General features: G+C 37.8%; 1 protein-coding gene across 1 annotated transcript in view; it reads right to left on the bottom strand.

Annotated features, from left to right (window-relative positions):
• Positions 1 to 18405, bottom strand: part of BANP (BTG3 associated nuclear protein) — a 153817-nt gene that overhangs the window by 94497 nt on the left and 40915 nt on the right. Inside the window, exon 7 of the mRNA XM_074913085.1 lies at positions 8736 to 8975. Coding sequence (XP_074769186.1) covers positions 8736 to 8975 — 240 coding nt within the window. The remainder of the gene's footprint in view (positions 1 to 8735; positions 8976 to 18405) is intronic.

The raw sequence follows: 18405 nt of genomic DNA, 5'->3' as shown, positions 1-18405 counted from the left end.
TTCATGCAACATTTGGGACTCAGTATGAAAGCAAAATTGCATACTTCATAGTTATAGCTGTACAGCTAAAAATTGCAGTGGCAGCTTTCCATACAGACTGTGCAGGCATTTTCATCTGAAATGGCTTTTCATGAAGAGTAGGACCTACAGATTCCAACACTGGTTTGACTTACCCCGCCACTAACTATCACCTTCCAAATAAAATACCTAACACACTCATGATAACTATTACATTCTTTTTGCATAATAAAAACACACTTACAGGATATCACGCTTTTAAGCCTTCAGTTAAATTTACCTTTTAGTTTTGCACACTCAAAACGTCAGAGCATTTATTTATGATCAGTCAGCAAGCAAAGATCTTGCTATTTCTTTTACTCACTGGGAGAAACAATCCCACGAGGTTTATCAGACGTCATTCTGTTTTGGGATGGAACATACCTAAGTATATGATGAGTTTATTGCCAAAGGATCAACTTACTGTTTGAAATCAAAGTCTGATGCTCAAAACAAATGGAATCACCTAAATTGAAGTAATAACGCTTGATCGAAATAAATGCCTCTGATTTTAAGGAGTCGCTGCCAGAAACCACACATCAGGTCATTTTTGATAGCCACAATTTTACAGAGAAGTTGATTAAACAGCTGTTTGTCTTTCACACAGCAGCACAATGTGATCTGACAGAACCGGCAGCAGAACCGATGGAAAAAGGAGGGTTGTTGCTTTAACCACCCCCTTTCCCGAGACATCCCGTTACATAAGCCCTCACCGCAGTGCCTCGGGAGCCCATCTGGATGGCAAACACCACCACACGTGCCGCCAAGAAAAACTCACTTATGAATCAACAACGAAAATTTCTCCCCTTCCGAAGGAGCTTGTGGGTTTGGAAAGGCCTGGCACGACAGAAACCTGAACGCTGCGGGAATTTATTTACATTTTACTTGCAGTCAGCTTGAGGCATCTCCTCACTTCACTTTTTAACCCTTGTGAAATGGAGAAAAGAAAGTTCAAAGCCAGGAAAGGAAAAGCTATGCAACTTTCTGGAATTCCGTTTACGACATTTTGTGAAATCACAGCTCTCCTTGCGTGCAGCAATGAGTTTTCCAGATGAATGTACATTATTTTCGCGCGGATCAATCTGCGTTTGGTGGCTGAGCCGCTTTTCCTCCCAAAATGTCAGGGATTAAATACTTTCTTAGAGACTCTTCACGTCTTCTAAAACCACACCATGAAAGTTCAATTTTGACATTTATAGGCCTTCAATAGTAAAGAAAATATTTCTTGTCTGGAGTCCATTGGAAGTTCATTAGGATATTTTATTTATGCAGGGACTGAGCCTGAGTGATGCTGGGTAACCACCAGCCTCCCCTACAGCTGGTGAGAGTAAAGCACACGCTGCATCCTTCTGAATTCGGCCCTAAAGGGACACCACAACTGCACACTGGAGTAACTACCCTGCAGACAGTCATAACACTGGAGAAGTTCCATGTATGGAGGAATCAGCCCAAAGAAAACAAGTGATTAGTACAACCGTGATACAAAGAGTCTTTTATTTCACTTGTAATTTCACAGTTTGGATGGATCTTCAGTACTGATAAGGGTGATCCTTGGACATCACACTCAACACATTGATTATGAATGGTCCAATTCTTCTTGTTGACGTGAGGTTTGGGGGCTTAATACATGAATATGTAAAAACTTCTGAAATCCACGCAAGACACCCTTGATTTTCATTAGAACGGAACGGCACTCCTTCAATTCAGTTACCATACTTGAAGCAGTAACTTTCCCAATGAGCAAATCTTCCTTACAAATTACTCAATTTGCCCCTTTTTTTCATGATACACTCTCAAAGGAACACTTAAAGACACTGAGAAAAGTGCTTTCACACTTGAGACTTATCTGAATGTTTTTAGCTGCCTCTCGAGAAGCGAGGACCTGCGCACTTCAGCACGTACTTTAAATAAGTCTGGCCAAAGCGGAAAAGAAATGACTGGAAGGAACAACTGCGCATCAGCTGGAGAGAAATGGTCCAAGTGACCTAATGTATTACTTCTTTCTGTAGAGCCTACGAACTCGCAGATGCCTGACAGCACATCATGCACAATCAAGTTACATGCACAGTTGCGACTGACAGGCTAAGCAGCTGCTTACGTTCAAGAATGGAAAATTAAATTCATCGCTTGTATAATGCAAGAACAAGAGAAGTGTGAGAAGGAGAGAGAAAACCCACTGCCAACAATTTATTTTACTTCCCCAAACTGCTGCCTTTATTTCAGTTTATTAAACAGTAACTGGCCAGGAAAGTAATTGAAATAAACATAAGTGCCCAGGAAAGAAGGAAACAACAGCCAGCATTAAATTAGAGTGCTTACATAAAGTCAGTAAGCAAGTGCCAGCATTGATGCCATTTATGAGAACTGCGGTGCTGAGATAAACTCAATGGGTTCTCGCATTATCTTCTTGCCTAGCCTCAAAAGAGGTTATCACTTCCCTCCATGTGGCGGCATTTAATTGATTCACAAAGAAGCAGCCATTTGGAACTGGAGCCAGACTTTTGCAGCTCCGAGGAAGACAACATGTTTGAAAAAAAGCAGCACCTCTGCATCACAAGGCCTTTCCCGAGGGTGCTGCACAAAAAAAAAATTAATGCTTTTGAGGTATGAGAAAAGCACAGCAGAAATGCTTTCTTTCACTTCTTTGCATTTAAAGATGTGCTAAAGTCTCAGACTTTGCTTCTCGCTCTCTTCTTGAGGATGAGATAGTTCAACACCTCTGCAAACTCTCCCTCCTCTCTTCCCAAGTTGTTCTCCAACAACCATCACCACTCTCAGGGCCTTCAGAATGAATCACAACACAGCTTTTCTGACACTGTCAGATGGAGATGGTCCGCTTGGTGAGATTGAGTGGATGTTTTGAATAGCACACAGCTCGGGAGAACCTGCTTCGACTCCCCTATCTGCCAGAGGCATGATGCTGCAGAACTGGGCAAATTCTTGCCTGCTTATACTCAACGCTTCAAAACTGTAAAATGAATTCCGTCCTACCTCTAAGCCATGACCTGGCACTTGAGGAGAAATGCACCACAGCATCTAAGAACACCACAGTCCTCAAAGGAAGAGGCTGAAGCAAATCTTTATTTCCAAAGAGCTACAGTCCGTGGTATTTATTACTAGGAGAAGAAAATGTTGGCAAGTAGTATTTCCAGTGACCACAAGATTAGCTCATCCATGCGGATACAAACCACACAACTGCTTTTCATACTACTATAGCTTGGAAGATTAGTTAATGTCCTATATAATGAACAAACAGAAGCACGGGTTAAACAGAAGACAGAGATCCTCAACAAATCACTAGCTTGAGCACTGCCACTAACCCATTCCTCTTTCCCCCAAACCTCCAGCGTATCCGGAGCGTGACTGAATCTTGAGTTAGTTGGCCTGTCAGGGGGGACGGATCGAAATGACAATTAGCAATGTAGTCATAACGATCCAAGTTACAGAAATTCATCGGTTTCTAGTGATGATGAAATATTAAACACATAGGACAAAACGCCAATCGGAAAAATTATTAATTTTTCTTGACGTTCTCCAACAGTGTCCTGATGGAATCCAAGGTCTAGATGCATGTCTACAATTGCTGATAAGCAAGACTTTGAGCAATCTCCGTTGCGTCTAGGTATAACACTGTTTTAAATCATTGTACATACAGTATACACTCGGACAGTTAATGACTAGTACAATATTCAGAAATGAAACACACGAAGCCCAGAATTATAAACAGGAAATGAAAGCAAGACAGAGAGAGTGCAAAAAAAAAGTATACAAAGATTAGGAAGGAAAAGAAGGATATAAAAGGAAAAATGGGTATAATTTATAAAAATACAGCAATAAAAAAAGCTTTTAAGTGGAAAAATGAAAACAAACAGAAAATACTAAATACATTCTGTATTTACACTGTACATCTTCAGTAACTGTAACGTTTAGTTATATGAAACACTCAGTATAATAGTCTGCAGTACCACATAAAACAGGTCCTCTGGTGAGAAACGTTACAGCTAACAGTTTGTCTACGAGAAGCAACTTACTATACCCTTCCTCCAGTATTTCAAAGCATGAGAATGCTTAAGAAAGACTGAACAAAATGTGGTATATTTGTTGTTTATCCTGCGTTGCTATTAAAATCAAAATCTTCATTAAAAGCAAACGAGAAGCTGAAACAGTAGTGACTTACTGCGATCCGCAGCCTTTACATGACACAAGTTGATTAAACTGGCCCAACCTACACGATGTTTGGGTTATGTGCATGAATATATATATACATACACTGATCTAACTGACATACATTACACAATCAAGCAGGAGCCCAATGTGTTTCCTATTAAACAAATGCGGGTGGTCTGCTTCTCAAGCACTATTGTGTCAGTGAATTTTATAAAGCAGTATAGTGCTTAATTCTGTTTGAACAGCCCTCAGAAGAGGACGTAGCTACGTTTCACTCTTCTATCAAAGTGTATTAACATCTCTTTCAACTAGTACAGTAGAAAAGTGGCCCCATCATTGCTGGAAGCAATATTACGCCACAATAGAAAGACCAAGCTTTGATTACCTTTTTTTTTTTTCTAGTCGATATTTTTCATTGTCTCTTAAAAATGAATTGCATCTTAAAAGGTAATGTACCATTTGAAACAGAATATACAGAATTTACCATATAGTTAAAAATCAGACTTTAGCATAAGGTATTTTCAGAGAGCACTTTTTTTCTATGTTATTTAAATGACAGAAGCATATTCTGGATGAAATAAATGTTAACTCATGAATGGAAATGGGCACACATTCGTTCTAGGAAGTAGTCTTGCAAGAGGATGGGAAAATTCAACAGAATAGTCCCAAGCTGGTTCTAACAGTGCTCATACATCCTTCACCACAGTGCCCTCCCCTCTGCGGGTACTGGGGCTTTTTGGTGGGGTTTTTAGTTCTTGTTTGGGGGATTTTTTTTAAACAATCATCATGTCACTAATGCAAGAGTTATTTCAACACGCATCAATAGTTGCCCAAGCAACGGATGACTGTGTGGAGCCAAAAGAGGATTTCTGGTGTCCAATAATACAGCTGAACTAAGGGCACAGGTTCCCTTTAACACAATTAGTGAATCTGCATCTCCTTCCTCCACCCAACCACTCGTTCTGCATTTAATGTGTAGGTACTGACCTTCTATCCCCTTCCCATAACTAACCAAAACTGACAAATATGTTAAAAAATGATTGATGAGAGTCTGCAAAAACACATGTGCAGATACAAGAGGCTTACACAGACATGACACGCTAACGAAGTTACACACAGAGGAAATAACTAATGTTATTTTGGTTTAATTTAATTACTTAAAGAACTACTGACAGATTTTCTTTTATGAACTTCAGAAATCCCCTCTCAATTTTTTCCAGGACGACACGTAAAATCATCCTTTGTGTCATAAAGTTTCTTAAAACCGTAGAATTCTGAATTGGGAAATCTGCTTTTTCAAACAGATTGTGGAGATTGCTATAAAAATCTCAAAAGAGCTAAACCTTCATTTTTTTGTTACACAAAGAAAATTACAAGTGTGGATGTCCTTATATCATATTTCACCAGAAAATGTCTACATTTTTAGCAGGGCTGAAGTAATGAGCTACTTAATGACATATAGTGTGTTTAAGTCATTTTGGTTTCTTGCCCAAAAACTCTCTAAATACCACTGCCACCCCACAAGCAAATTTATACCACAAGTGAAAATTTATACTTCCAAAGATAAACTTTCATCTCTCTTGCGGTAAACCTTATGCAGTATATCAAGAATTTTAAATAAACATACAACTCATCATTTTCTATAGTTTCTGCATATTATACAAAATATTCTCCCTATTAAATAGAGATTTGGTTGGTGTTTTCTTTTTCTTCTAAAAAAAAAAAAAAAGGAATATCTTTCCACTGACAAACTTCAAGAAACTCAAAACAAAAGGGAAAATAAAATCCTTTATATTGGCTTGAGCTTTTCTAGCTATGATTGGGAAATAAGAGGCTGATGACATTAGATTTTTCATTTAACTTTAAAATAATGCATCAAAGTATTACTGCTCAGAGCAGAAGCAAGCCACATTGTTAGGACAACGACCTAATTTAGTTCCCATGCTAGCACTGCACTCAATTTTTGGTAGATTTTATGGAACACTTCACCAATAAAAAACAGATGGTGTGTGGACTGGTAAAGCAAAGTGGCTGTGGCATGGCAGGGCTCTTCCCAGCACCTCTCACACAAGTGTGGGGGATGAAATCAGGGCAGAGCTGAACTCACCAGGAGTTCTGCCACTGAAGTGAACACGGCCAGAATCTCATCCCCAAAAGTTATGAGTCATCCATATGCTCAGTCACATCGCAGCAAATTCATAAACAGGCTACCGAAATCATATTTCAACTTAATTATTCACAATGGTGACATACTCAGTTATTACATGAAATCATCATTTCTAGACCAATGTTTTTACTATTAAATTTGCTGCTTCATCAAGTTTACATGCATTTTTATCATTTGTTGCCACAAGATTCTTTGTCATGCTGATAGCAAAGCTCAATATCCATTAATATTTGGGCACCTAAAAAAAGTAAACTCTGGTCAGGTTCACATGGGGTGTATTTTTTCCAGAAGGCATAAACCAGCCCTAGTTTGTTATGGACTAATTCCCAAAAGCAACATGCTAGTCAATGTGAAGAAATAAAGCTATGCTTCATAGACCTGGATCCCAAAACCTTCCGAACTGTGCTTAGGAACCACTGTCTGTGCCTTTGGTGTCATGTGCCCATCATTCCGAACACTGCTGCTTGTGATCCACTGCCGTTACATTTCTGACACTGCAGACCTTTTCCAGCTGCAGGGATCACTTCTATAATCCAATTTCTTCATGGTCAGAATGCCTCATATAAATGACATAATCCCTAGCTTGAGCATTCAGTCACATGAGCACATTCCTTCCCCATGCTCACATTTTCAAAACCCTGTTCTTCCTACACAAATAATTATAAACTCACTCATCTGGTTTGTGTGCACAGATTTAAGGGATGGGGAAAAGGGTTGCTAGTGACTGGCTTTAACAGTGGAACAAGGGAAGAAGGCTAGTCAGTTCTTTATGTTTCTAAAAACTAATGCCAACAGAAATCTAAATGTTAAAAACACAATGGACAAGGTCACTTGCATTGGCGAGATCAATAGCTAAAAAGGTTTTGGAGATCAAACTCACTTTGATCCATAATCTCCCTTCAAAATATATATTTCATACAGAAACCTGAAGTCTTCTGCTTCACATATGTAACGGGACAAAAAATTGGCTTAATGCAGCAAACTGAATGGGTTAGTTTTGCCTAACAATTTCCCTGAGACAGCCAGCTAATTACTAGAAACAAAAGCAGGTCAACAGGACTGTATTTCCTCAGCTCAGTTCAGCGTCAAGCAAGCACAGCAGTCTCATCGAATATTCTTCACATTTTCTTCCATGTAACTATCAAACACACTGCCCTAACAGAAGCATTAAAAACAAAACATCAAGTTCTTCAAACACCAGTCAAAATAAGCTCTCTCTGGCTATGTTCTTAAGCCTTAATTGGCATTTCAAATTGGCAACTGCACACTAAAGACTCTAGTACAACGTATTATTCCCACTCTACTAATCCATGGCTGACCTACATAAGATGTGACTATAAAGAATCTTTTAACAGTGAGACCTATTAGTATATTAAAATCTAGTCCAACTAGTAAAGTTGGTCATTTTTAGACTCTCTCTTCATTCTGCACTAACATTTCAATCTGTTTCCTCTTTGCATGCATAGCAAAGGTACCACACAAGAGCTGTACACTTGTGTCAGATGCTTGGCTGTTTGAGAGCCCTTCACCTACCTCTTTTGCTGGAAAATATTTTTTCATAAAGAAATTCATAATGAATTTTTTTTTCAACAGACTTGGCTGTCCTCGATGTATTCACCGAGTAATTCCCTATTAGAAATCACCATCTCAGAGCAAAATGCATATGTCCAGATTCTTCACTTAAAACTAGTGGCTATGTCTACTATATTCAAGATGTGAAACACATTGGATTCCTTTTGAATTGCCAAAAATTGCATCTTCAGTATAAGTAGTATCTGTTCATTACTCCACAACAGCTTTAATAACCAAGAGACTCACGCACACTGAAGCAGACAGAAATACATTCACATCATACACATTCCTGTTACGAATCCACAAACTTTATGATACTTAATCTCTCCTTTAGTAGAGACTGAAAATTTCCTCCATCTCAACGTCAGCTAGTCTTTTGAAATAATACACATAAACGGGAAGTAAAAAACTAAGAGTCGAGACCATACTATTTTGAATACTTGAACAACATTTAAATATGTGTAATTTGTTTTATTATTTGTCCCATTATCTGAGAAAATAGTATTTCTCTGGCATTTACTACACTTGTGCTCCCAGCTGGTAGTTGCAAAGAAATCTGAATTCAGATTTCAAGACTGAGGAATTTCTGGTAAACACCCACAGCAAGTTAAATTAAACGAGCCCATTAGGATTCCTTCACAAAGGCTTAGAAAACATCTGTCTAACAGCAATACCTACTCCATTCTTACAAAACAGTTTTTAACTGCAAGTAGCAGACAGTTTCTGCCTTATCTATATGGTATAAATACAAAAGTTTCAGTGTTATACTCACAGCGAATTCCGTAAATCATGAGAGGGTCAAGCTGCTTCTTCCCATGCTTCCCCTGGCCCGAAAGGTTGGAGATGGCCTGAATTTCCCGATGGAAGAGATAATCGAGCAATGTCAGTGCCATCTTCTCAGCTGTGCGGCAGTTCGTGCTGATGTGCAGCATGTCAGCAGGGGTGATGGGGCAACGGACCCGCATCTCAGGATTATTTTCATCTCCAAGCCACGTCCCATTGGGGTAATCCTCTAAAAACAAGAGATTGTGGAAAGTCTAACTGTGGCACAGAATGAAACAGTCGGGTTCAAGTTACAGTCAACATTTCCTAAGTTATCATGAGCAATTCTAATTTTCTTCACGGTCTCCATAAACTTCTTTAAAATGTAGCGTGACTAAGGGCTCACAAGATTTGCTACAGATAAAAAGTTATTCTCAAATCTGCCCCAACGGTGACCAAAAGTTACTGCCATTAATGTTCTGGCCTACTGAGGAACTGGTGCCATTAGTCCAGCCTAACCTGCTCTCTATTATCTTTTTAAAGTGTCTCATACTAGAGGCCAACAGCTGAAGGAGCATACTATATTCACAGTGTTCTCATTCATCAAGTTAGTCATCCCCTAAAAATGAAGATTACTACACCACCATAATATTCTTAAAAGTACAGCTAATTTCAAGAAGCTAACAGCTTTGAACCATATTTTCCCCCAAAAGCATCAGAATGAGTCTAAGTAAGATTATAAATTTAAGAAATTAAAGCAGTAATGTATTTAATCACTTAGAGTATTTCAAGCAATGACAATCATTCAAAATGTAGCCAGAGACCCCAAACAAAATTTTCGTCTTTCTTCAAGTTTAGTGGCCAGTAATCTACACTATTTCCTAAACACAGAGTTTACCAAGGAACAACCTAAAGATAATGAATCAGTTACTTATCATTTACCAAGTGCATCTTCCCTTCTATTCAAGTCTAAGGTGAGCAGCAGCAGAACTGTACGTAACTTCTCTTGTGTATACACAGACGTACATTTTATACATAAAGTTTTCTGATTTCTATCCCAGCCTCTCAGTTTGGTGGGAAAAAAACCTTTTCATTTTAAGACGAACACTAAGTCCTCCCTGTAAATTAATCTTTGCAGACAATGCCAGAAGTTAGTGGATTCAAGACTGACCAGAAACCAGAACAGAACTCGTAAGAATGATCAATCCCTACCGAAGTGGAGGATGCAACACAGGACCTAGGAGGAGACTCATTTCAGATAAGAACAAAATTTCCAGTACAAATCTTGACAATGCTAATAGGAACTGGAGAGAGCAACATTCCAGCACTTCAGCATTCTCTGACACAGACCATTTGGATTTGATTTCTATGTTTGCTCAACTTTGTGGAGTAAAACAAAGCTTCCTGACTTAGGGGTCACTCAGTCCTTCCGTACTGGAGCTTTACTGTATCTCATTGTTTCACACACTGGTAAAAATGTGACCAGGTAATTCAATTACATGATTTATCTTTCATTAAATGTCTTTAAAGTAGCATTTCATGGTATATACAAAGTCACAAATTCCTGGTTTTCATAACCCTTCCAGTCCCCAGACAAGGTGATGGAGTTCAGACAGATGAGCACATCCTCTTCACACTGAGCAGACCCCTGAGCAAGCAGCATCTTTATTTCCGAGTACTGGCACAAGTTAAGCAGCCTGCATTATACTAGACTACAAGCCAAAAGTATGCAATAAAATAGAACATAAAAGCAACTCAAACACTAAAAAACACTTTTCCAACATGACCTTTGGGTTGAGTCATACCACATGTCAGATGCAAGTTTATTGCAATGAATAATGACAGCATGAAGCAAATGTTAGATTATGCAATACCCATATATCATTATAAACATCTGATTATCAACTATAATAATTTGTAAGGAAAAATATTTACTGCTGATATATGTAGCAGCTAGTCCCTCATGTTGAAATCAGAACATAATGCTCTATTCTGAATATATTTTTATACACTTGGAATTTTTTCATATATATCTTTTATTTGAACCTTACTTTTCATTCTAACTAGGTATTAGGGCACACTAGCTGTTTTCTGCTCCCAGTACCAGGTGCCATCTGAAAAAGAAGGTGGTTCAGATTAATTATGACTTGTTTTGAATGCCATTGTGTCTGGCCTCACCACAAGTCTGGTTAACGTTATCAGGGAAAACAACAGTCTGTTCCTGAAGATAAATTGACTGTTCTATAAAAATTTGGGCAGAGCTGACAAAGCAAAAACATCTCTGGATAAATGCGTTAAGTTTTTTTAAAGAAATTCTAGGAAGGCTTAGTAAACGATCCTACATCCTATCCAAATCTTACTTTCTTACCAGTTCACAGAATTACTATTAGAAGAGTTATTAGTACTTAGGAACACCCTTCACCTGCAATCTTGTTTAACAAATGCTATCAACCTACATGAAACAAAGATTTTTTTCAATTTGCAAAATAATCTCCTTTTTCTTCTTTTTTTTGTTTTTTTGTTTTTTTGTTTTTTACTGGCACGGAATCCAGAACATACTGTTTTTACCACATGCAACTGTTCTTTTATTGCTAACAGCCTGGAAAATAGACACTATCTTGTTATTCTGACCTATGAACACAAGTCCCACATTAAATTATCTCTTGCATTTTCCTCCTGCTTTAAAGGCTTCAACAGAAAAGGGAATTTGCTTTATAATCATTTTGCATTAAGTGGAACTTGCATGACTAAAGTTAACCATGACTCTACTGTCTCACTGCAGCTACTTGAGGGCACAAAAGCTAAACTATTCCTTATCGTATTTAAAAATAATTCCTCTCGGCCTGCCAACGCACCTGGCACTTTGCATACAGCAAATATGAAGAGACTGGCACACAAAAAACTGGTGAAAAGAGAAAGTGCAGTGCCAGTTATGAGGGAGGCAGAACTGCTCTGCCCAAGAGGGGTGGTATGGGAGAAGACAGACTAAGAGGAAAAAAGAGTGGGAGCTTGATGGAAGTTCTCTCTGAACTATTAAGTACAAACCCACTATTGATTAAAGGTGCATAATTTGAAGCTCCTAGCACTCAAACAACCTTTTATGCTTACTGAAATGGTTCTTTACGTGTATTATCAGCGTTACAAGTAATATCTACATAGAATCTAGATGAGTCAGGTTATTTAGTACATAAGTTGCAATAGCCAGATACTGAGTCAGGACTCCGCTAGGCACTGTACACCCATACACAGCTGCTTCTATTCCTTAAAGGCTACTAAAACACACATAACACGTGATGGGTTTGGGGAGGAAGAATACAGTCAGTCAAAGAACACGCTTTTCTTTAAGATAACGAAGCATAAATGCACACACTCATCTGTAACTCAGTTAATCGCACACCTTTTTTGTTCTGCCCTGAAGGATTTTTCTTTCCTTACTTTTCCTAATGGCCTCACTGCATTTTGAGTGCTATGTGGAAAGGTACTTCCTTGAGTTTCTTTACACCAAATGTTATATCATCAGAGAAGTGGCTCTTGATCATTTCTCCTTCCAGTGTTAAAAGTCCTGACATTTTTATCTGATTTCTTCTCTGTACTCAGAAGCTCATTTCAATGACAGACAGTCTAATTTCTAGCTCCTCTTCAATGGTTTTTTTTTTTAGAGATCAGAAAATTTGCCTTTATCTCCATCCTACTGAATCCAGAACTAGTTCACTTTTCAACGCCGTTTTCAAATCTTTTTTACTGTATTAAGTCCATTTCTTTTATCTCACAACCCAGCTGACCGTTCCTCTGTTTCTGCAGGGATGTGTGAGAAGAGGAGAGGCAGCTGGGGCCGCTACGCAAACAAGCATTTCTATGGAAACGGGACGAGCCAGCCTTAAGGTTAGTATCAAGAAACCCTACATCAAGAGAATAAAAACCAAACAAGAGTCACTGTGGCTTTCAGACTCATTCTAGACGTGTGTGTGTGTTTTTCTGCCTGGGGAGATGGCAGACACTTACCCGTTACATCTTTCCATTGGGGTACACTCCCCTACTTTGACATGGGAGCATTAGCAGTGTGAACAGAAGCAAAGCTCTCGCTAGGTGCTGTCAGTCACTTCTTTAAACCAAGGAAAAACAAAAGGAAACACCTGCCCACATAAACACCTGAATTAACATGTTCCATTATTCAGAGTAGTTGTGTTTATTTTACTAACAAGGCTGGGTGCAAATCTGGCATTTGCAGCAGAGAAGTAGCTGCAGTACAAAGGCAGAAAGATTAATTAGAGCTTTTTTTTAAAAAAAAAAACAAACAAACAAAAAAAACCACCAAATACTAACCTACAAAAATAAACCCCCATTTTAGAGAAATTAAATAATATTTTGGCTGTTGTGTAGAAAATTCATCATCATCTTTTTAAATAAACTTCTGCCAATTAGTCCAAGTCCTTTGCTCCTGCAAGAGTTCACAGGGGTAGTGATGAACTGACAAGCTACAGAGCACTGACTTAATTAACTAACAATCATTAAATAAGGAGCAGAGTGACAATGAGCTATATGTTAACCCACAAATCTAGCAATTTGATTTAAAGCTTGTGCAAAAAGAAAAGTTAAAGAACTAGCTTTAAAGCTATGCTCACCAAAACCTCTTCCCACCACAAAAAGCAGTTAAGATGCTGGGAGTTCTGGCAAAAAGAAGCGTACAACACACACATCCACAAACATCAGCCCTGGACACAGAACTGGGGTTTTTTTGCGTGACTATTCTTGGGGTGGAGGGGGGAGAAAAAAAAGATTTAACTTGCATGTAAATATAAAAGAAAGCTAGCCAGAAGAATTGCATGCTCCAGGTAAAATCTTCTATATGACACAAAGGATTTGGCTACAGGAGACACAGTTCCAGTTAACTTCTAAGCCCTCGTGGTTAGAGAGCTGGTACACTGTACAAAATATTCTGAAAATATATCTTGCACTGCCCTGCCCTCACGGTTTCTTCAGCTGTCTGACAGACAACACAGAGCACAAAGGAACAGAGACGGGTATGCAGTACCAAAGCGTACTTGGCTCAGCAAATACTATGGTGTGCATCGAAGTCTCAGCATAACACCAGCAAGATTACTAGTTTGTTAAAAATAAAGCCTCAGTTTTAGTATGCGGTTAAAGCCATGAGAGAAAGAGGAGATTCACTTACTTTATGACTCATGGAAGGCCAGGGAATTTATTCAACGGAAGTAGAAAATTAAGACTATGCGATCATCTGTAATCTAAACCCATCAGCTAAAAAAAAAAAATCCAGATAAATTGGGGAAAATTAAAATCCGTGGATTTAGAAGGCTTTTTAAACACTGAGAAAATGCATTTCATGACAGAAATCAGATTTCTAATTTAGATTTTGCCCACTTTCTTGTTTATTGCCTTTTTCTTAACATTTAACTTTACACAGTGGACCAGACTGTTGATTCCAGACATCACCGTGACAGATACCTGGAAGAAACCACTGTTCATTCGTTTGCTACCAATAATAATAAAATTTTAAAAATTTAAAAATCAAAGCAATTCGATCTCTATAGTTTTCTTTGGCTTTAACGAGTCACTGAAGCTCCTGAAGTCTCATCAGTGTCTTCACATCAGCTACATACAATATTGTTTTAGGGCACAAAAAGTTTGCAATTTAAAAGGTCATTCCCTCCTGTATCTGGTCATAAGGAGCTTGGCAGAAAAAAGCCAAGTGCTGCAAATGATCATATAACATGCAAGATTTGATCTTTCAGTAAACTGAAAAATCCTGTGGACAGAAAAGTCTGGGCCTCATGCAAATAGCTGCTTGGATTCGCATTTGGAAAGTAAATTCTGAGCACTACTTAATACTACTATTGTAAAATGATTGTTTCGAATACAAAGAGACAATATGTGACTAAATTTCATTTGGAAAAAGATTATTCCCCCTTTAATTAGCACACTATGGAGACCAGCTTTCTCTTATCTTCTCAAAAAATATGCAGGTTTACATTTTTAATAGTCTTAAAATGCAGTAAAAGGAATGCCAAGAAAGCAGACATGATACAAAACTACCCTATGTGGTGCCAAACATCATATGTCAGCGTATCAAGGGTAAAGTTCACTGAACCAAATTCTAAATCAATGGATCTTGCCATTTTCTTTCTATCACTTTAAAACAGCTTTCATGGAGCTCTGCTCAAGAGCATTCCACATGTTTGGGAGATACTAAGGACAGTGTGTTTCTTTCTTAGTAATTTCAAAGTCTTGGCTTTAGCATAGGCTTTTTAAAAATATCCGCTTTTAAAGCGCCATAGTAATGCTGAATGGGACATTCTTATACCACAAAGATGAGAGGGCTTGATTTTTTTCGCCTTTCATATTAAAGACAGGACAGTAACTCTATTGTGAAAGATTTAAAAGGATAACATAATGTGCATTAATGTTTTAGGAACAGATGCTCCTCTTGTTTATACAGTAAATCACAGATTAGATATTTTAAATGTTACCATATACTGAATATGTCTAAGAACAGTATTATTATAATATTCCTTACATCTTGAAGCCCCTTGTATCTTGAAAGCAATATCTAGTATTAAGCAAATAATGCTTTCATCATATCTCCTAGAGAAGCGTGCAAGTATAATCACCGTGCCTTTAGATAGCTCCTTTAGTTGAACAGTAAGTATTCAACATTTGAGCTTTGTTGAGCTAAATTGAAGCAGCTGCTTGAGTTAGTAGTTTTTCTGTACATAAGCTGCATTTTAAAAAGCAAATTCTGTTTCTACCAATAGTCTAATGTGAAATTTTGAAGAGCAAGTTCTTGTAAAGTTTTTCAAAATAAAATTCAACACCTTCAGAGGAAAGACAAAACTGCCTGATCACAGCAAAACTAATTTATCCAAAAAATTACTAAATATATTTGGATGTTAGCTATTCTTTGTTTTCTGCTCTTAGCACATGTTTCTTGGTAAAACAGTATTTGACAATGTAAAATTCTGAAAATGCTACTTAGTGCAAGCTCAAGACTTGCCAAAAAAGTTCTTTATGAACTAAGTGTGATATTTTATACATGAATTCCAGGCAGTTTTACCCACAAATAAGAAACCACGAGTAAGCAACAGCCACACTTTTTGACTATTTTCTGTAACAGTCTTGAATCAGAATCAAGTGTTGCGGAAGGTGCTACATAAGTACAGAACAAATACAACGACCTTACCCAGCAATTTTACAATCCAAGAACACGGCAGTAATCCACAGAATCCACCGTAAGTGGATTACAGAGAGACAGGCAGATGACAACACACACTGAGATGGGTAGACATCACCAAAAGAAAGGGTATCTTAAGAGAAAGGTATCAACTATAGCTAAGTTTTATGTAAACACCATGAAAAAAGACAATTTTATGAGCGAGTATTACGGACAGTGATGTATATATCTAGTTATAAGGATCTCCTCCCAGGGAAGCAGAAGGAAGCATAAAAGTCTCTGTGAAAACATGACAAGCAAGGAAACCTGTCATCTATGGCTGAGGAAGCCGGAGCAACTCTTAAACAGTGACTGGAAGATGGCAAAGGTCAAGACCTTCCTTCATAATGAGGGTGCCATGGAGTAGGGAAGGGGATGCACGGAGAAGATGACGGGGTTAAAATTATGAGTTTAAACAACTGTATTCGTAACAGCTTTCTGAATATAAGGCCAGAGAGGAGTCCTTACAGTAAATAAGATGAGAGGTAACTGAAATCTAGACAAAACAGTGTTATTTTTGTCTCAGATGTTATCTATTAAGAACATAAAAGGCTCCTTTTAAGTGCTGATCCTTTGAAAATCTGCTCACCATTCTTACCAAAACTTATTTATTCATAGTTACTGCAACTTGCTTTTCGTCATCTAACGCTAAAACTCTTCAGTTAACAAGTTTAGACAAAATATATTTAAGAATGTCAGAATATATTTTAAACAGATTCATGAAAGTGCGTACGGTTGCCAGGTTATAGCTTAGTCAATTGAAAACCAACTCGACAGGATTACAGCCACATACCAGTACTAGAGAATTCATTCAAGTCAGAAAACAATATAGGTATTTAATACCACCATAGGTTTAAATCAGCTGTAATTTAAAACTAGTGTGGATCTCATGTTCTTCACAGTATTACTTTTTGCAGTGGAAGGCAAAATCCAAAAGAACAACGTTAAGATTAATTTTTTCATAAACAGATTAAACACGAGGCCTTACCTACCACGTAATCGACTAGTACTGACATCTTCAGAGATCCAAAGGCCTAAAGAATCCATCCACAAAATAATTTCTGTGCAAGAAGGGCACTAAGTATCAACCGTAGCATTTTAGGTTGGTGAAATCCAATTCAGAGTCTACACACCTCTCTAAGTGTACAAGAATTCTGGCAAGCACAGAAAAATAGTCTTCTCAAAATAACAGTCTAAACTTTTCTTTCTATGACCACGCTGAGAGCTTAAGTAGCAAAATACTGGAAAACTGAAGAGGAAAATAGTATAGTGCCATCATTTAACACACAAATTCCCATGTAGCTATTAAAAAAAATTTAGCATCCTTAGTATATAAAACTTAACGGCTCTCCCACTCTGAAAATGTATCAGTGAAATTAATGAAATCTCTTCCTGTGCTATCTTTGCTTTGCATAACAGTGAACTGTACAAAGTTGGAGGGTGCCCATGACATTTAAGTCACACAATTCTGCACAGCTTCACTACACCTGAGAGAAATATCAACGCCCTTCCAATCACAGCTGAACAGATGGATAAAAGTCACTGCGTTATAAACCATTTAACACACATAGCAACTAAATCCTCACAAACAAAGGGACAAATAAGGGGTTTTGTAACAGTTCCTGAAGATTTACAACAATCCGTTACAAAAATAACATGTACATAGACACCAAGCCCAAATGATGATGTTTTAAAAAATGTTCTTCATTAATCAACTGCTCATCGTTTTTAAGCCTAATTAGAAAGTTCAAGATAAAAGAAAAGCACAACTTTGTTTAAACTGAGAGAATTTGCTGTACTCCAAGACTTACAGTAAGAACACACTCGTGTCAAAATTAACTGGACTTTTAAAAGAGAAAAACACATCTATCAACTGCTGACATTTACTTTAAACACTTCTTAGTGATAAATGTTTGTTTCTTATTCCATTAAATGCAAAGATGTGCAATCCATGCTGGGGAAAAAGAAAAAAACGAAAGAGAGGACAACGATCAAGAAAAGTCCCCTATATTTTTTAAACACAGGTTTCCTCCAGATTAAAGAAAAAGCATACGGTGCTTCAGGAAAACACAGCAAAGACATTAATTTTCATTATATTTACATTGTTTTCATCTCCCAAAACCCTTCCGAAAACTAGCCTCTGTCTGAATTCTTAGGTACTCGCACATGAAAATGGTTTGTTTGTAAGTTTGACACGTCACGCTGTAATTCATGTTTGGTGGTTTCTTTCCTCCAGAAAACATTTCTGCTAAGACAGACACGTTCACATATTCTGGGAATAACAACTACACCAAAGGCTTCTAAAACACGGGAACAGATGGGTACTTCAAATTTCTAGAAGCTGCTCTTTAGAAAGAAAACGTTTCTATGAAAACACAAAACTACACCTCCTGACGTAAACTGCTTCGCTGCATTTCTACCACAATAAGACGAGTTACCTATAGAGCTCTAA

This window comes from Athene noctua, chromosome 9 (genome assembly GCF_965140245.1).
Source record: "Athene noctua chromosome 9, bAthNoc1.hap1.1, whole genome shotgun sequence".
NCBI classification, from domain to species: domain Eukaryota; kingdom Metazoa; phylum Chordata; class Aves; order Strigiformes; family Strigidae; genus Athene; species Athene noctua.
This window is presented reverse-complemented; position numbering and strand designations above follow the sequence as displayed.